General features: G+C 52.1%; 1 protein-coding gene across 4 annotated transcripts in view; it reads left to right on the plus strand.

The window, feature by feature from the left end:
* FOXP4 (forkhead box P4) overlaps nt 1–19,958 on the plus strand; it is an 84,783-nt gene that overhangs the window by 27,162 nt on the left and 37,663 nt on the right. For 3 of the 4 annotated variants that reach the window (XM_029572695.1, XM_029572694.1, XM_029572696.1), the window contains exons 2-3: nt 7,551–7,737; nt 17,723–17,812. In XM_029572695.1, coding sequence (XP_029428555.1) covers nt 7,567–7,737; nt 17,723–17,812 — 261 coding nt within the window. In that variant the 5' untranslated portion in view covers nt 7,551–7,566. The remainder of the gene's footprint in view (nt 1–7,550; nt 7,738–17,722; nt 17,813–19,958) is intronic. The other variant, XM_029572697.1, reaches the window with a different exon arrangement.

Below are 19,958 nucleotides of genomic sequence, written 5' to 3' on the forward strand. Positions count from 1 at the left end.
TGAATAGTAATTGAAAAACAATTCTGCACTACCAGAAGAGGAAGGCTTAATGCAGCTCTTTTACAAAGTGCTGAGATCACAGGGCAAGGGAGTTCTGGGAAATGTAGTTTCCCCCATTTCTGTACAAGGTCTCTGTTCAGCCTATGTACATGCAGGGGTTGTGCCTGGCGCTGGCGAGGTAGTAGCACAGGCCCAGCATAGTGGAACCCCTCGTACAAGACGTCACTGCTTAATTAGGCAACCCTCATTAACAAAAGTTGGTGTTCAGCATTCTCCTGCCCTCGTCTTTCCTGGCTCAGAATCAGTGGCTTTGATATGCTAATTAGGGAGTAATTTAATTTCAAAGGCCGCAATTAACAAGGGTGTTGTGGACATGCTGTAGTTAAGCGGCATAATCTAATTTGCATTAGTAACAAGCAGGGACTAATTAGAAGCTTAATTAGACACTTAGCTGGCTCTTATGTTTACCTTCCTAATGAGATGGAGTGGGGCCTCTCACTCCTCTTGTAGTGCTGAGCAGATGGGAGGCCTGGACCTCGTGCGAGCCGTGCTACCCATGCAAGGGACTGTGTGCAGACTGTGCGAAAGCTGGCACTGGCGATGCCCCTCACATCCGTGTGCGTGTGTGTGCGTGTGCAGAGCCGCCTTTCACGCGGCTGGCACCGGTCCTTCTGATCTCGCAGCTTCTCGATTCCTTTCTTTCTCTGCTCTTTCTGATGTACAGAACGGGGTAACTCAGTTTAGTGCCCCTCTCCCCCTATCCAGTAGAGGGGGTATGGAAGGGTTGGGGGGAGGCTTGTACACTCTTAATACTGAGTTTTAGGCACAGCAGCAAAGTGTTAGGCTCCATAGTATTTGGTTCTAAGGTTACATTGTTATGGTTTTACTTTTATGTTATTTTTTGTACATTGTTTTATTGTATCGCCCACCTGAGTTCTATGTAAACCGGCATGATGTGCTGCACGAATGTCGGTAAATAAAAGTTAATAAATAAATAAATAAATAAATCAGAGCTCTCAGCATTTCCTCTCTCCTTCCTGCCCTAAAGGGAGGGGAGATGGCAGCAGCCTGATGTAACGCAGATCATGAGGCGCGTGCTGAGCATGCATGTGCTGGCTTACGGTAAGATAAAGGGGTAGGACTGTGCGCGTGTCCTTTGGGGTTTATGAGTGAAAGCTCTGTCCCATTACTGTACTCGCTGCGTGCGGTGTCTTGCAAGCTCTCGTGCCGTTAGCGTTTGTAGCGTTCTGCCCATTGCTTCCCAGATGTTATGGGTGCACGGGAGCGCTGCCTTTCACCAGGCTTCCTATAATCACCCTGTCATCTAAACTTAAGGCCTTTCACCTGAAAATTCAGAGACGTTTCGGAAGCTGCTGATCGTAGTGTTAAAAATCAGTGCTGCTCTGCCTCCACACCAGACTCCTACAGTTAGCAGCCTAGTGAAACAAGCAGCCCTAATACGTTTCAGGAGCTCCAAAATTAGAGCCAATTTACTCCCCAACACACTGTTAAATCTCAGGTATAACTCAGCAGACCTGCCTGTGTGTAAAGCCACAGGGTACCACCATATGCAGGATCATTCCTGTGACACACGTGCATGGAAAGCCACGGAGTGTAGGTGTGTGCGGGCTTCGTTCCTGTGACACGCGTGCATGGAAAGCCACGGAGTGTAGGTGTGTGCGGGCTTCGTTCCTGTGACACGTGTGCATGGAAAGCCACAGAGTGTAAGTGTGTGCGGGCTTCGTTCCTGTGACGCGTGTGCATGGAAAGCCACAAGAGTGCCGGCGCGTGCGGGCTTTGTTCCTGAGACGCGTGTGCATGGAAAGTCACAGAGTGCCGCCACGTGTGGGCTTTGTTCCTGAGACGCGTGTGCATGGAAAGTCACAGAGTGCCGCCACGTGTGGGCTTTGTTCCTGAGACGCGTGTGCATGGAAAGTCACAGAGTGCCGCCACGTGTGGGCTTTGTTCCTGAGACGCGTGTGCATGGAAACTCACAGAGTGCCGCCACGTGTGGGCTTTGTTCCTGAGACGCGTGTGCATGGAAAGCCACAGAGTGCCGCCACGTGCAGGCTTCGTTCCTGAGACACTTGTGCATGGAAAGCCAGAGTATAGGTGTGTGCGGGCTTCGTTCCTGAGACGCGTGTGCATGGAAAGCCACAGAGTATAGGTGTGTGCGGGCTTCGTTCCTGAGACACGTGTGCATGGAAAGCCACAGAGTGCCGCCACGAGCGGGTTTCGTTCCTGAGACACGTGTGCATGGAAAGCCAGAGTATAGGTGTGTGCGGGCTTCGTTCCTGAGACGCATGTGCATGGAAAGCCACAGAGTATAGGTGTGTGCGGGCTTCGTTCCTGAGACGCGTGTGCATGGAAAGCCACAGAGTATAGGTGTGTGCGGGCTTCGTTCCTGAGACGCGTGTGCATGGAAAGCCATAGAGTATAGGTGTGTGCGGGCTTCGTTCCTGAGACGCGTGTGCATGGAAAGCCATAGAGTATAGGTGTGTGCGGGCTTCGTTCCTGAGACGCGTGTGCATGGAAAGCCACAGAGTGTAGGTGTGTGCGGGCTTCGTTCCTGAGACGCGTGTGCATGGAAAGCCATAGAGTATAGGTGTGTGCGGGCTTCGTTCCTGAGACACGTGTGCATGGAAAGCCATAGAGTATAGGTGTGTGCGGGCTTCATTCCTGAGACGCGTGTGCATGGAAAGCCACAGAGTATAGGTGTGTGCGGGCTTCGTTCCTGAGACGCGTGTGCATGGAAAGCCACAGAGTATAGGTGTGTGCGGGCTTCGTTCCTGAGACGCGTGTGCATGGAAAGCCATAGAGTATAGGTGTGTGCGGGCTTCGTTCCTGAGACACGTGTGCATGGAAAGCCACAGAGTGTAGGTGTGAGGGCTTCGTTCCTGAGACGCGTGTGCATGGAAAGCCACAGAGTATAGGCGTGTGCGAGCTTCAGGGGCAGATTGGCCTATCGGGGAATTGGGCATCCCCCGGTGGGCCGGTCGCTCTAGTCACGTGGTCTCTCCTGGGCCGGCCTGGGCGGCGAATCCCCGGGCCAGTCGTCGTCGGGAATCCTCCCCTTGCGAGCTTCCTTCCTATAACACGCGTGCATGGAAAGCCACAGAGTATAGGTGTGTGCGAGCTTCGTTCCTGAGACGCATGTGCATGGAAAGCCACAGAGTATAGTTGTGTGCGGGCTTCGTTCCTGAGACACGTGTGCATGGAAAGCCACAGAGTATAGGTGTGTGCGGGCTTCGTTCCTGAGACGCGTGTGCATGGAAAGCCACAGAGTGTAGGTGTGTGAGGGCTTCGTTCCTGAGACGCGTGTGCATGGAAAGCCACAGAGTATAGGCGTGTGAGGGCTTCGTTCCTGAGACGCGTGTGCATGGAAAGCCACAGAGTATAGGCGTGTGAGGGCTTCGTTCCTGAGACGCGTGTGCATGGAAAGCCACAGAGTATAGGCGTGTGCGAGCTTCAGGGGCAGATTGGCCTATCGGGGAATTGGGCATCCCCCGGTGGGCCGGTCGCTCTAGTCACGTGGTCTCTCCTGGGCCGGCCTGGGCGGCGAATCCCCGGGCCAGTCGTCGTCGGGAATCCTCCCCTTGCGAGCTTCCTTCCTATAACACGCGTGCATGGAAAGCCACAGAGTATAGGTGTGTGCGAGCTTCCTTCCTATAACACGCGTGCATGGAAAGCCACAGAGTGCCGGCGCGTGCCGCCTTCACTCCTGAGATGTGACTGGCTTGTAGTTTGAGTGAAAGCAGGTCTGGCTCCTTCCTGGTGCAGCGCCATAGACCTCAGCTGATCTCTGGCTCCAAGGGCCAATCAACAAAGCCACTGTGTGAGTAAATGCACAGGCAGCAGTTATGTAGCTGCTTGCAAGGGTATCGTGCGCCAGCTGCTGTCATCTGTGTCCGTCTGCCACCCGCATTCCACCTTGCTCTGTCTGGCACAGAAATGCTCCCTCTCTTGCCTCGTGCAAATAAAGCCGGCTGAACCTAACCATAAACTTAATGTCATTGGATTTTTTCTTCATATTCTGCCTTTCATGACTGCTCCACCATGATCTTGATGATTTCAGCAGTGTCCTCTGTAGCCGGTTGTTTGTCTTGCCTGTGTGCTGACTAGCTTGTAAGCTCCACAGAGCAGGGACTCTGTCCGTGTATCTGCATTGTGCTGCAGACATGATACGCAGAACATACCTGAAGCTGATGGTGCAGCTGTGCACCTTGGCTTCCATACTCCCATTTCACATCTGATTTGCGCTCTCTCCTGAGGACATTCTAGCCATCCATCAGCATGTTAATTGTGCTAATTAGAGAGCGTGGAGGTGATAATTGGAAAGAGCTGGGATGTGTATGTTTGGGAGAAGGAATGTCCTACCATTATGGGTTACTGACATGTCAGAGGATCTTGGTGTTAGTGTTACTGTACAGATTGAGCAATTGTTAATTAAAAAGCAACAGTAATTAATACTCTTTTTGTGCCATATGGCCCTCGGACAGGAGCAGAAGTCTCTCATTTCTTGATACGTAAAGATAATTTGTATGTTTTATATAACATTTCCTGGCTAGACAGTGTGTGTAGTGTGTCAGTTTTCTTCACTTTCTCAATACTGCTGTCTTATTCTCTTTCATAGGCTTTCTCCTGATTTCCTTCTTTCCCCACTGCCCTCAGAAGCTGGTGCAGGGATAAAGCTGTAGACACACACAGGGCAGGAGTGAGGTGCATGGGCAGAGCTGTGTGTGAGGGTCTCAGTACTGGAATAGCAGGGGATGCTGCAGGGCAGGAGTGAGGAGCATTGGCAGAGCTGTGTGTGAGGGTCTCAGTACTGGAGTAGCAGGGGGTGCTGCAGGGCAGGAGTGAGGTGCATGGGCAGAGCTGTGTGTGAGGGTCTCAGTACTGGAATAGCAGGGGATGCTGCAGGGCAGGAGTGAGGTGCATTGGCAGAGCTGTGTGTGAGGATCTCAGTACTGGAATAGCAGGGGGTGCTGCAGGGCAGGAGTGAGGTGCATGGGCAGAGCTGTGTGTGAGGGTCTCAGTACTGGAATAGCAGGAGGTGCTGCAGGGCAGGAGTGAGGTGCATGGGCAGAGCTGTGTGTGAGGGTCTCAGTACTGGAATAGCAGGAGGTGCTGCAGGGCAGGAGTGAGGAGCATTGGCAGAGCTGTGTGTGAGGGTCTCAGTACTGGAATAGCAGGGGGTGCTGCAGGGCAGGAGTGAGGAGCATTGGCAGAGCTGTGTGTGAGGGTCTCAGTACTGGAATAGCAGGGGGTGCTGCAGGGCAGGAGTGAGGTGCATTGGCAGAGCTGTGTGTGAGGGTCTTAGTACTGGAATAGCAGGGGGTGCTGCAGGGCAGGAGTGAGGTGCATTGGCAGAGCTGTGTGTGAGGGTCTCAGTACTGGAATAGCAGGGGGTGCTGCAGGGCAGGAGTGAGGTGCATTGGCAGAGCTGTGTGTGAGGGTCTCAGTACTGGAATAGCAGGGGGTGCTGCAGGGCAGGAGTGAGGAGCATTGGTAGAGCTGTGTGTGAGGGTCTCAGTACTGGAATAGCAGGGGGTGCTGCAGGGCAGGAGTGAGGTGCATGTGCAGAGCTATGTGTGAGGGTCTCAGTACTGGAATAGCTGGGGGTGCTGCAGGGCAGGAGTGAGGTGCATGTGCAGAGCTATGTGTGAGGGTCTCAGTACTGGAATAGCAGGAGGTGCTGCAGGGCAGGAGTGAGGTGCATTGGCAGAGCTGTGTGTGAGGGTCTCAGTACTGGAATAGCAGGAGGTGCTGCAGGGCAGGAGTGAGGTGCATTGGCAGAGCTGTGTGTGAGGGTCTCAGTACTGGAATAGCAGAGGATGCAGCAGGGCAGGAGTGAGGTGCATTGGCAGAGCTGTGTGTGAGGGTCTCAATACTGGAATAGCAAGAGGTGCTCTAGGGCAGGAGTGAGGTGCATGGGCAGAGCTGTGTGTGAGGGTCTCAGTACTGGAATAGCAGGGGGTGCTGCAGGGCAGGAGTGAGGTGCATTGGCAGAGCTGTGTGTGAGGGTCTCAGTACTGGAATAGCAGAGGATGCAGCAGGGCAGGAGTGAGGTGCATGTGCAGAGCTATGTGTGAGGGTCTCAGTACTGGAATAGCAGGAGGTGCTGCAGGGCAGGAGTGAGGTGCATTGGCAGAGCTGTGTGTGAGGGTCTCAGTACTGGAATAGCAGGAGGTGCTGCAGGGCAGGAGTGAGGTGCATTGGCAGAGCTGTGTGTGAGGGTCTCAGTACTGGAATAGCAGAGGATGCAGCAGGGCAGGAGTGAGGTGCATTGGCAGAGCTGTGTGTGAGGGTCTCAGTACTGGAATAGCAGAGGATGCAGCAGGGCAGGAGTGAGGTGCATTGGCAGAGCTGTGTGTGAGGGTCTCAATACTGGAATAGCAAGAGGTGCTCTAGGGCAGGAGTGAGGTGCATGGGCAGAGCTGTGTGTGAGGGTCTCAGTACTGGAATAGCAGGGGGTGCTGCAGGGCAGGAGTGAGGTGCATGGGCAGAGCTGTGTGTGAGGGTCTCAGTACTGGAATAGCAGGGAGTGCTGCAGGGCAGGAGTGAGGTGCATGGGCAGAGCTGTGTGTGAGGGTCTCAGTACTGGAATAGCAGGGGGTGCTGCAGGGCAGGAGGGAGGTGCATTGGCAGAGCTGTGTGTGAGGGTCTCAATACTGGAATAGCAAGAGGATGCAGCAGGGCAGGAGTGAGGTGCATGGGCAGAGCTGTGTGTGAGGGTCTCAGTACTGGAATAGCAGGAGGTGCTGCAGGGCAGGAGTGAGGTGCATGGGCAGAGCTGTGTGTGAGGGTCTCAGTACTGGAATAGCAGGGGCTGCTGCAGGGCAGGAGTGAGGTGCATTGGCAGAACTGTATGGAGGAGTCTAGAAAATAATTTTTTTTATATTTTTGGTGGGTCTGAGTGTAAGGACTGCTGCTTGAGCATTTTTGAGAAATTCTTATTTTTAAATGGATGGGTGGGTGCGTTGGGCATACCATTGTCACGTTCACTTTGTGTAGTTACTGTCTTTTGCCTGTGTGTTGGGAGGGATAGAGACAAAGTGCATGGGCTGAGAGGCCTCAGATGTTGGTAATCTTACTCAAAGCAAACAGCAGCTCCCCCACCTTTGTGAGTGCACAGGCCTCAGGAACTAGTACATGTAGGGGTGCCTCGCCTCCCTGCCCCCCTCCCTTGCTGCAACGAATTACCCCATCTCCCAACTGTGTGGTGCTTATTGCTGCATCCTGGCTCTCTTCGGCCATCTCCATGTTCCCTTGTGAAGGTGGGAGGGATTGGGGGGGAGTTGGATGTGTTGGGTAGACCATAGGCCTGGGAGTGCCTGCCTCCTGAAGCTCGTGGGGGAGTCGGATGTGTTGGGTAGACATAGGCCTGGGAGTGCCTGCCTCCTGAAGATCGGGGGGGAGTCGGATGTGTTGGGTAGACCATAGGCCTGGGAGTGCCTGCCTCCTGAAGATTGGGGGTGAGTCGGATGTGTTGGGTAGACCATAGGCCTGGGAGTGCCTGCCTCCTGAAGCTTGGCGTCTTTCTATTCTAGGTCTCATTAGCAAGTCATGATGGTCGAATCCGCATCAGAGACCATACGATCAGCTCCAGCCAATCAAAATGGGGTTGGTAGCCTCGCTAACCAATCGGATGGCGCTGGAGGGCGAGAAGGTGGAGCCAGTGGAGAAACAAACGGAGAAATGACTTCCGTGGAACTTCTGCACCTCCAGCAGCAACAGGTAAAAAATAATACGTGGATAAATAGCACTGTCCATACCTCTGGCCTCTAACCCCTGACCTGGCCTTGCAGACCTTTCCTTCCCACATCCCTTTTGGTGGATTTTCATCAGTCTCCCATTCCCTCCCTAGTAAATCCCTCGCTTGTGTTCTCCCTCGTTGATTGGCGAGTACTAAGTGTGAGTAGGAAGGGAGACTGAGACGTGCCAGACTGCTCTCCCCACTTGCCCTCTCTTACTCCACTACTCTGGATTTGCCTCCAAAGGGGTAGAGTGTGAGTTTTCCATTTTTACGATGGCATCTCCCATTCCCAGCTGTGATAAGAAGAACATAAGAAAATGCCACACTGGGTCAGACCAAGGGTCCATCAAGCCCAGCATCCTGTTTCCAACAGTGGCCAATCCAGGCCATAAGAACCTGGCAAGTACCCAAACACTAAGTCTATCCCATGTTACTGTTGCAAGTAATAGCAGAGGCTATTTTCTAAGTCAACTTAATTAATAGCAGGTAATGGACTTCTCCTCCAAGAACTTATCCAATCCTTTTTTAAACACAGCTATACTAACTGCACTAACCACATCCTCTGGCAACACATTCCAGAGTTTAATTGTGCATTGAGTGAAAAAGAACTTTCTCCGATTAGTTTTAAATGTGCCACATGCTAACTTCATGGAGTGCCCCCTAGTCCTTCTATTATCCGAAAGAGTAAATAACCGATTCACATTTACCCGTTCTAGACCTCTCATGATTTTAAACACCTCTATCATATCCCCCCTCAGTCGTCTCTTCTCCAAGCTGAAAAGTCCTAACCTCTTTAGTCTTTCCTCATAGGGGAGTTGTTCCATTCCCCTTATCATTTTGGTCGCCCTTCTCTGTACCTTCTCCATCGCAATTATATCTTTTTTGAGATGCAGCGACCAGAATTGTACACAGTATTCAAGGTGCGGTCTCACCATGGAGCGATACAGAGGCATTATGACATTTTCCGTTTTATTCACCATTCCTTTTCTAATAATTCCCAACATTCTCTTTGCTTTTTTGACTGCCGCAGCACACTGAACCGACGATTTCAATGTGTTATCCACTATGACACCTAGATCTCTTTCTTGGGTTGTAGCACCTAATATGGAACCCAACATTGTGAAACTATAGCATGGGTTATTTTTCCCTATATGCAGCACCTTGCACTTATCCACATTAAATTTCATCTGCCATTTGGATGCCCAATTTTCCAGTCTCACAAGGTCTTCCTGCAATTTATCACAATCCGCTTGTGATTTAACTACTTTGAATAATTTTGTATCATCCGCAAATTTGATTCTCACTCGTCGTATTTCTTTCCAGATCATTTATAAATATATTGAAAAGTAAGGGTCCCAATACAGATCCCTGAGGCACTCCACTGTCCACTCCCTTCCACTGAGAAAATTGTCCATTTAATCCTACTCTCTGTTTCCTGTCTTTTAGCCAGTTTGCAATCCACGAAAGGACATCGCCACCTATCCCATGACTTTTTACTTTTCCTAGAAGCCTCTCATGAGGAACTTTGTCAAACGCCTTCTGAAAAACCAAGTATACTACATCTACCGGTTCACCTTTATCCACATGTTTATTAACTCCTTCAAAAAAGTGAAGCAGATTTGTGAGGCAAGACTTGCCCTGGGTAAAGCCATGCTGACTTTGTTCCATTAAACCATGTCTTTCTATATGTTCTGTGATTTTGATGTTTAGAACACTTTCCACTATTTTTCCTGGCACTGAAGTCAGGCTAACCGCTCTGTAGTTTCCCGGGTCGCCCCTGGAGCGACACTTGGTGTGTGTGTTTGTGCAAGGGCCAGCATATCACACTCACCCTATGAAAACAATGTGTCCCCGTGCAAGGCTAACGTGACTGTGAACCTCAGGAAACAGGTGTGTGTCCGAGCAGGAGCCAGCATAGAACAGTGCGTGTGTGTTTGTCTGTCTGTGTGTAAGGACTGGTGCGTGACTGCGATCCCCAGGAGAGCAGTGAGTGTGCGCCTGTGCAAGAGGCAGCATGTCATTGTGACTCTTGTGAGAACTCTGTGTGTGTGCGTGCATGCTACACAACGACCATAGTGTGACACTGCAATGTGTGTTAAAACAGTGTGCGGGCAAGGGCTGGCAGGTGTTTGACTCTCATGAGAGCAGTATTTATACCTCTGCAAAGGCCGGCGTGGGACTGGACCCTAATGAGAACAGCATGTGTGCGCTTGTTTCTGTGCATGGGCTGCGTGTCAGTGTCCCCATGAATATAGTGCGTTTGTGTGTCTGCAAGGGCCAGCCTGGGACTGTGACCCCGGGAGAGCAGCAGGAGTGTTTGTCTCTCTGCAAGGCCAATAAGAGCACTGTGAGCGTGTCTGCGTGCTTTGTTCAGAACAAAGCATAAATCTGCATTAGCAGATACTAAATAAGGCAATGATCCCTCTCTCGCTCTTTGAGTCATAAATTCCAGTGTGAATGCTGTAAAAAATTGCTGTGTCGAATACTTTAGTAGCAAGTTTTGTAAATGCATTACCTGGAGACGAGCCGTTTTTCACGTAGTTAGGTTTTGTTCCCTGATCTGAAAGGTAATCGTGCGTGTGATGTTCCTCTGCACTGCCTGATGCAGCGTGGAGATGCATCCTCTGTCACACACTTTGCCTGCCTCGAGCGAGGGGGTGGGGAAGGAATAGGAGCCTTTCTATCACAACTTGTGGATTTACAGTCCAACATGGGGGCCTGTTGTGCTAAGCCTCTCGCAGTGCTTCCTGGGCTGAGGGTGCTCTGTTGCTCTTCCTGCCTCTCTCGGAAGTCGGGTGGTTCCCAGTCAAACAAAATAGCCATCAAATGCAAGATGTGCTGCTTCTGGATTGATAGTGGAGGAGGAAGGCAGAGCCTGTGAGAGCAGAAAAAGGCCATGCAGGCAGTCTAATCTGCCAGTGTCTCACAGATCCCCTGTGCCTATCCCAAGATACTCCCTTGTGTCCACCACCTCCACTGGGAGGCCCTTCCATGCTCCCACCACTGTCTCTCTAAAGAAATATTTCCTAAGATTACTTCTGAGTCGTCATCCTCTCATGATCTCTCATTCTAGAGCCTCGTATCCACTGAGAGCTCAGCTCCTGTGCATGCAAACCTTCCAGATATTTCAATGTCTCTATCATATCTCCGCTATCTCTCCTTTCCTCTAGGGTGCATCATGTTTAGATCTTTCAGTCCTTCCCCATATGCTTTAGAACAAAGACCACTGACCATTTTAGTGACCTCCCTCTGGACCAGCTCCATCCTGTTTATGTCCTTCTGAAGGTGGGGTCTCCAGAATTGTACTCAGTATTCCCAGTGAGGTCTCACCAGGGACCTGTACAGGGGCAATGTCCCCTCCCTTTTCTGCTGACCCTTCCTCTCCCTGTGCACCCAAGCAGCTTTCTGGCTTTTACCCTCGCTTTAGCCACCTGAAGTTCATCAGACGCGATCACCCCCAGATCCGGCTCTTCCCTTGTGCTTAGAAGAATGTCACCCTCTACGCTGCCCCCCTCCCTTGGTGAATGTGACTGCTTGCTTCCTTACCTTGGCTGGTTTAGCAGAAGCTCCTCCCTGCATTCAGTGCTCTGCCCTTCCATTGTGGCTGGGGGTCACTGGAAGTGGGAGGCCAGGCTGACCAGTGCTGCAGACTTGCCACAGGCCTGTGAGCATGCTTTCTGGCCCACTGTTTGCATTTTTATTTTTTGACATGCTGGGCTGGCGGGAGAGGCTCTCGCCTTGCGTTACAGTGTGAGCATGTGCACTGCATCGTCTCCAGGCCCAGAGACTGGCGAGGAAGCTGGGAAGCTCCGGTTCTGCCCCAGCCCTCCCAGAGCAGCGGGGCAAGAGGCTGGGTCTCCCGTCCGCTCTTTATTAGCAGAGCTCGGATTGAGGAGAAGCTCGTTTCTTCCTTTCTCATCTGAAGCTCCATTTGGTTCTGATTATGCTCGGGCGGGAGCCCTGCTGCTTATCTGCTCTCCTTTCACGGGGGATCAGCAGCTTCTTTTTGCAGAGCTGCAATCTCATCTTTAGGAGGCTGGTGTGAGACTCTGTCTGTAGCATTATTTGTCTTTAGTCGTTCCAGTATTGGCACTGGGAAAGCGTCTGCACCCATGTGAGGACTGGATCTGTGACGCTATCCGAACCTTCAGGGGAGGGAGGGGGCCACGTGTGCATCCCTGCGGCTCCGCACGCTCACAATTAGTGATGGTTGCAAATGCTGGCAGACTGAGACGGGGAACTCGTAAAACCCACACAAAGATCAGTCAGTTATGCAGATAAGTGCAAGTCACCTCAGGCCGTAAAGTAGCCTGGCACAGTCCTGGAACTTTCTCCTCTTATTGTGGCTAAAAGGAGCAGGATTCGGCCCCATTCTTACTGCTTTTTACACCAAGAGTCTTCCTGGGCCTCTCTTCACCATCGTGATGGAAACGCCAAATCCTTCCTTCCAAAATGGAATAAAGTCCCTTTCCAGTTTTCTTTTCTCCTCACGCTGATCCCCGCACTGAGGTATTCTCTCAGCCTCTGGTCCCCCTCCGCTGAGGAATGCGCTCGGTCCCTCACAGGTCACAAGGAGCAATGGGGGGAGAGAGAGGAAGAAATGGCGGAAAGATCAAACAAATACTTCAGTTCCGTGTTCACTAAAGAGGACCCTGGAGAAGGACCATCGCTAGTTAATAAGACTATGGGATGGGGGTGGAGTAGAAGAAACTCCGTTTACAGAAGAGAAAGTATGGGAAGAGCTGGGGAAACTGAAAGTGGACAAGGCCACGGGGTCGGATGAGGTTCATCCCAGGATACTGAGGGAGCTGAGATGTGCTGGTGGCTTCAATAGATCCCTGGAAACGGGAGCGGTGCCGCAGGATTGGAGGAGAGCGGTGGTGGTCCTGCTTCACAAGGATGGGGGCAGAGAGGAGGCTGAAACTACAGGCAGGTTAGCCTCACCTCGGTGGTGGGAAAAGTAATGGAGACTCTGCTGAAGGAAAGGAGAGGGAACTATCTACAGTCAGGAGGATTGCTGGACCCGAGGCAGCATGGAGTCACCACAGGAAGGTCCTGCCAGACACATCTGATTGATTTTTTTGATTGGGTGACTTAAGAATTGGATCAGGGAAGAGCACTCGATGTGATTTACTTGGATTTCAGCAAAGCTTCTGATAAGGTCCCACATAGGAGACGCGTGAATAAAATGAGAAGCTTGGGAGCGAGTGCCGAGCTGGTGGCCTGGATTACAAACTGGTTAATGGATAAAAGACAGCGCCTGATGGTAAATGGAAGCTGCTCTGACGAGAGAGCGGGGTTAAGTGGAGCGCCACAGGGAGCGGTGTTGGGACCGGTTCTGTTCAGTGTCTTTGTGAGCGACATTGCGGAAGGGATAGAAGGTAAAGTTTGTCTATTTGCAGATGATACTAAGATCTGCAACAGAGAGGACACATCTGAAGGAGCAGAGAGAATGAAAAGTGATTTAAGGAAGCTGGAAGAGTGGTTGAGGATTTGGTGTCTGCCATTTAAAGATGGCGACCTCATAAGAGATTGACGCCAACAAAAACTCTCTCTAGCCCCTGAAGCAGACATCTATTGCCAAAACGCTGGCAGTGTCAGGCAATGAGTATCAGAGAAAGGCAGGAAACAAAATTTAGAAACCACGGTTTTCTTCAATGTGAGATAAGTTTGATACTCCCTTCTCAGAAAGAGCCTTTTGTCTGAGAGTTTTTCAATCTATAGGAACTTGAAGTTCGAATGTATTTATCTGCATTACAAAATCAAAAAACTATAAAATGGACATTTAAATAATGATTCCTAAAACTTGAAATTAAAAACAGTACATTAAGTGTTTTAAGGCATAGCTATAGTTATTGTATATTCCTGTCTTACAGATACCGGATATTTATTGCTAATAAGTTATTTACACACTTCATTTTGTATTTTCATATGTTTGATTCATAGAGGGGGTGTCTTCAAGAAGAGGCAGTTTTGGTTTGTGTATCTCACAGGTGGGATTCAGTGCAGAGAGATGCATCTGGGGTGCGGCAATCCAAACGAGCTGTATGTGATGGGGAGTGAAAGACAGATGTGCATAGACCAGGAGAGGGAGCTTGGGGTGACAGTGTCTGGGATCTGAATATCGCGAAGCAATGTGACAAGGCGAAAACTAGAAGAACGCTGGGCTGCAGAGAGAGGAATAAAAAGGAGGTGATGATGGCCTTGTACAGGTCAGTTCTGGACCCCGTATCTCGGAGGATAGAGGTGGTCCAGAGAAGGGCAACCAAAATGGTGTGGGGTCAGCATCGGAAGACTTATGAGGAGAGGCTGAAGGATCTGAATATATAACCCTGGAGGAGAGGAGGGGCAGGGGAGATACCATACAGACCTTCAGATACCTGAAAGGTTTTAATGATTCACGAACTTCAAACCTTTTCTGTTGGAAAGGAAACAGTAGAACTAGGGGTCATGAAATCAAACTCTAGGGAAGACTGAGAACCAACATCAGGAAATGTTTCTTCATGGCGAGGGTGGTGAATGCCTGGAACGCCCTTCCAGAGGAGGTGGTGAGGAGGAAAACAGTAAACGAATTAAAAAAAAAAAAAAAAAAGCATGGGATAAACTCTGTGGATCCCTAAAGGTTGCATAGGGGTAACCAGCATGAAGCAGTGGTTACTACACTTAACCAATTAGCTTACGTGATTTTGACGCACTCTCTGCTTTGATGGCAGGTGGAGGTGGGGGAGAGAAGGAACTGGATGAGACAGCATATGCTAGGGTACTGATACGCAGACATTATGGAAAAAGCACACGAGCAGTAGCATTGTACAAATTATCAGGAAGGCTGCTTGCTCTGTAAAAGTTTGACAGTTGCTTGGTTTTGATTGTTAATAATATTAGTACCCTTAATATAAGGCTTGGGATAACCTGAAGGGAGCAGCTGTTACTACCATAAGAAGCTTGCTGGGCAGACTGGATGCACCATTTGGTCCTTCTGCCATCATTACTATGTTACTATATAGATCCCCTGTCAATGACAACCCTTAATCTGTGGTCCCTCACTTGGATCCCCCTGCTGGTGAATGCCCTCATCCTGTGATCTCTTGCACTGATCCCCCTGTCAGTGAATGCCCCTCATCCTGTGATCTCTTGCACTGATCCCCCTGCTGGTGAATGCTCTCATCCTGTGATCTCTTGCACTGATCCCCCTGCTGGTGAATGCCCTCATCCTGTGATCTCTTGCACTGATCCCCCTGCTGGTGAATGCTCTCATCCTGTGATCTCTTGCACTGATCCCCCTGCTGGTGAATGCTCTCATCCTGTGATCTCTTGCACTGATCCCCCTGCTGGTGAATGCTCTCATCCTGTGATATTTGCACTGATCCCCCTGCTGGTGAATGCCCTCATCCTGAGATTCCTTGCACTGATCCCCTGTCGGTGAATGCCCTCATCCTGAGATTCCTTGCACTGATCCCCTGTCAGTGAATGCTCTCATCCTGTGATCTCTTGCACTGATCCCCTGTCAGTGAATGCTCTCATCCTGTGATCTCTTGCACTGATCCCCCTGCTGTTGAATGCCCTCATCCTGAGATTCCTTGCACTGATCCCCCTGCTGGTGAATGCCCTCATCCTGTGATCTCTTGCACTGATCCCCCTGCTGGTGAATGCCCTCATCCTGCGATCTCTTGCACTGATCCCCCTGCTGGTGAATGCCCTCATCCTGCGATTCCTTGCACTGATCCCCTGTCGGTGAATGCCCTCATCCTGCGATTCCTTGCACAGATCCCCTGTCATTGAATGCTCTCATCCTGAGATTCCTTGCACAGATCCCCCTGCTGGTGAATGCCCTCATCCTGCGATTCCTTGCACTGATCCCCTGTCGGTGAATGCTCTCATCCTGTGATCTCTTGCAGTGATGCCCTCATCCTGCGATTCCTTGCACAGATCCCCCTGCTGGTGAATGCCCTCATCCTGCGATTCCTTGCACAGATCCCCCTGCTGGTGAATGCCCTCATCCTGCGATTCCTTGCACTGATCCCCCTGCTGGTGAATGCTCTCATCCTGCGATTCCTTGCACAGATCCCCTGTCAGTGAATGCCCTCATCCTGTGATATTTGCACTGATCCCCCTGCTGGTGAATGCCCTCATCCTGCGATTCCTTGCACTGATCCCCCTGCTGGTGAATGCTCTCATCCTGTGATCTCTTGCACTGATGCCCTCATCCTGCGATTCCTTGCACAGATCCCCTGTCAGTGAATGCTCTCATCCTGTGATCTCTTGCACAGATCCCCTGTCAGTGAATGCCCTCATCCTGTGATATTTGCACTGATCCCCCTGCTGGTGAATGCCCTCATCCTGCAGTCCCTCGCACAGATCCCCTGCCAATGAATGCTATTATCCTCTGGTTCCTTGCACAGATCCCCCTTGGATTTCTTTACCTGTAGTACTGATGGTCCATGGTGGGGTTAGGGCCTGAGGCTCTGAGCACTGCCCTATGTTTTGTTGCTGCTTCATACGGGGACTCCCTCAGAGCTGGATAAGAACCTGCCATACTGGGTCAGCCCAAGCGTCCATCAAGCCCAGCATCCTGTTTCCAACAGAGGCCAATCCAGGCCACAAGAACCTGGCCAATGCTTCATGGCGTCCGTGCTGTGGACCGCAGGCTGCCCGCGGGCTGCTCGCTACTGAGCACGGGATTCACTTCCTCTGTGGAGAGATCACAGAAAGTGTGAGCTGGCAGTGTGTGGCCGTCAGGGGGTCCCCTCTGTGAGATTGAAGGTCGTGTCAATTTTTTTTGCTGTAAATCTTGTAATTTCGTGCTTCAGAGAACAACAAAGTGAGGGAGTCAGCAGGGAGTAAATTAAATCCCCCAGGAGATGCTTGGGTGGAAGGGAGGGGCTGAGGTTTTCTGAAATATCCCAGTGCTTGCCCCCAGCCCGGCCCTGCGCCCGCTCTCTCTCTCTCCTGCCTGGGTCGTGCCCTCGTGAAGCTCAGGTTACTTCACCTTTGCATATTTGGCACAGGCACCAGCTGCCAGCATAAGCAGCTCCCTATGGCCACAGCAGTGAAAGAAGGGAGAAGAAAGCCAGGAGTCGCCTGCTGCTTAGAGCAGGGGAGCCTGGCTTTAAATGCCACTACGGCTACAAGCCACTTCCCGTTCCCTCCAAGGGCCACGTTTACCCAGCATTTCCCCATAGACACAGAATGTGAGAGAAGCCTCAGTAAGTGGAGCCCTCTGGGGACAGAACCTGAATGCAATCCGCTTCAAAAATAAATAAATCCATAAGATTTCCATCCACTGCCCCCTCAAGCTGCCTCCTATGAGATCTCTAAATTTGGAGGTTGGGAGCGTCCTCCAGGCCATTTCCCGCAGTTGCTGAGATTCTGGGTCCGGCCTTCTGCGGTACCGGCAGAGCCCATCGTAAGTGCGTTCTCTGCAATGCGATAGGTGTGGCTCCTCTGAAGCTCAGGGGTCTCGCCCTGGGAGTTATACGTGCACTTGCTGGTGGCTATCGCAGCAGCAGGGTTAGGTTAAGGCTGCCGGGATCCTATAGAGAGTGCGTGCTGTGCCGCTGGAGGTCTCTTTCAGACGCACCCTGAGAGTGGCTGAGGGCTGCTGATTTACAGCTCTAGTGTTGACAGCTTGGTGGATCCCACAGGCTGTTTGCAGAGCCTCCAAGCTGGGCTCTCACCCCCTGACCTCTCCCCTCCTTGTAATAAAATCCTGGCTTGCAGGCAGCACTACAATGACTTTGTTGTTCAAAAGTGTGCAAAAACGGTCTTTAAAAGCAAAAAATGAGTGGAAAAGCTTTGAGGTTGGGCCTGAGCCTGTTTTTATTAACATTTCTTGGCTTTCAGAGGGAGGGTTTGGAATGGGTGGGGCCTGCAAGCAGCAGACCTCGCAGACCCTTTTCCTTTCCTTGCTGCCTGTTTGCTGGCTGGAAAAGTTGTAGGTGCGGGATTAACTTCTGCTTTCTGTCTCAGGCTCTGCAAGCGGCAAGACAGTTCCTCCTGCAACAAGCCACAGGACTCGGCTCTCCAAGCACAAATGACAGCAAGCCACAGGCGGTCCAGGTAAGAGCAGCTGGACCTGCGCCTTGAGGACTGACACTCGCCTGAGCTTTGAAGCATCCCCTAGGGCCGTGCATCCATTTTCCTCTGATTCGGCGGCTTCGCGTCTTCGCCACTGCCTTTCTGCTCCATGCGGGAGGTAACATTATTAGAAATACACACACGCCCTGTTTCCCCCGAGTACTGTAAAGTCAGCAAGGTACGCGCATGCACATCCCTAGCATTCTCTTCTGCGCTCTCAGAGCAGATCCGACGCTGCCTGAACCGAATTGTACCCACAGGGGGAAGGCAGCCTGTCCAGGCTGGACTGTGGTGTGCAGGTGAGGCCTTTCAGAGGACCTGTGATGGCCCTGCTGCCGTTGCTTTGCACTAGGATTGTACCTGCATTGCTGTGCTGGGCTCAGCGGACCTTGGTCTGACCCAGCATGGCGCTCCTGAGCTTGTTTCGTTTCAGAGGTTCCAGCTGCAGAACTGCAACCGAAATGTAGAGAGAGCGGGTTTCCAGTGGCAGGCTGAATAGCTGAGCAGGCCAGTCCCTTCAGGCTAATTACGTTTATGGCGGAACAGCAGGTTCTCTTATTAGTGCCACGTGGGTGTAATTAGTGCTGGCTTTCCAAGACCCGCTGCCCCCAGAAGTGCCAGTGACCAGCCTGGAGAGAGATCTGTCTTTACTGCGGCTCTGCATGCTCTGCTGATTATATTAATAATCATTATCTTCACTAATGAAGCTTGAACTTTGAACAGTGTTAGCTGATTGGCCACAGTTGTGTGACAGTGGCCCAAGAGATTCCTGTAGAGAGCAAGTGTCTGCATGGCCATGCATTTCCTGCACCGTCTGTGGCACAGAATGAAATCGTGAATGTCCTGGTGAAATGCTGCAGCCCCCTGAGACCTGGCAGCAGGGATAGCTCAAGCTTTGTCAGCACAGGGACAGCAGGAAAGAAATGTCCTAGAATGGAAAGAGTGAGAGTGAAATTGCATTCCAGAAATGATTGGTTGCAATTAGGTAGGAGTGCACCAGCACTAATCTATGCCTCGATTTGGGGGATGACAAGCCCTGGATCTCGTGCACTTATTTCAGCTCGGAGGACTGCAGCAGGGACACCTCAAAATGTGCATTTCTGTGCACCCTGCCAACTCCTGCAATGTTGTATCTCCCCGGTCCTCCCCCAGTCCCTGCAACAGCTGCACCACATCCCTACACCTGCATTCTCACCTTGCTCTGCCATTCCCACCCCATTACAATTCTGCTGTGGCCTCCAAATATGCGCCCTGCGGCTCCTGCATCCCACCTCCCCCCTCACACATCACGCCCTGCGGCTCCTCCTGCATCCCACCTCCCCCCCTCACACATCACGCCCTGCGGCTCCTCCTGCATCCCACCTCCCCCCTCAGACATCACGCCCTGCGGCTCCTCCTGCATCCCACCTCCCCCCTCAGACATCACGCCCTGCGGCTCCTGCATCCCGCCTCCCCCCTCACACATCACGCCCTGGTGCTCCTCCTGCATCCGACATCACGCCCTGCGGCTCCTGCATCCCACCTCCCCCCCTCACACATCACGCCCTGTGGCTCCTCCTGCATCCCGCCTCCCCCCTCAGACATCACGCCCTGCGGCTCCTGCATCCTGCCTCCCCCCTCAGACATCACGCCCTGCGGCTCCTCCTGCATCCCGCCTCCCCCCTCAGACATCACGCCCTGCGGCTCCTCCTGCATCCCGCCTCCCCCCCCAGACATCACGCCCTGCGGCTCCTCCTGCATCCCGCCTCCCCCCCCAGACATCACGCCCTGCGGCTCCTGCATCCCACCTCCCCCCCTCACACATCACGCCCTGTGGCTCCTCCTGCATCCCGCCTCCCCCCTCAGACATCACGCCCTGCGGCTCCTCCTGCATCCCGCCTCCCCCCTCAGACATCACGCCCTGCGGCTCCTCCTGCATCCCGCCTCCCCCCCCAGACATCACGCCCTGCGGCTCCTCCTGCATCCCGCCTCCCCCCCCTCAGACATCACGCCCTGCGGCTCCTCCTGCATCCCGCCCCCCCCCCCTCAGACATCACGCCCTGCGGCTCCTCCTGCATCCCGCCTCCCCCCTCAGACATCACGCCCTGCGGCTCCTCCTGCATCCCGCCTCCCCCCTCAGACATCACGC

The sequence above is a fragment of the Rhinatrema bivittatum genome, chromosome 12, assembly GCF_901001135.1.
Source record: "Rhinatrema bivittatum chromosome 12, aRhiBiv1.1, whole genome shotgun sequence".
In the NCBI taxonomy this organism is placed as follows: domain Eukaryota; kingdom Metazoa; phylum Chordata; class Amphibia; order Gymnophiona; family Rhinatrematidae; genus Rhinatrema; species Rhinatrema bivittatum.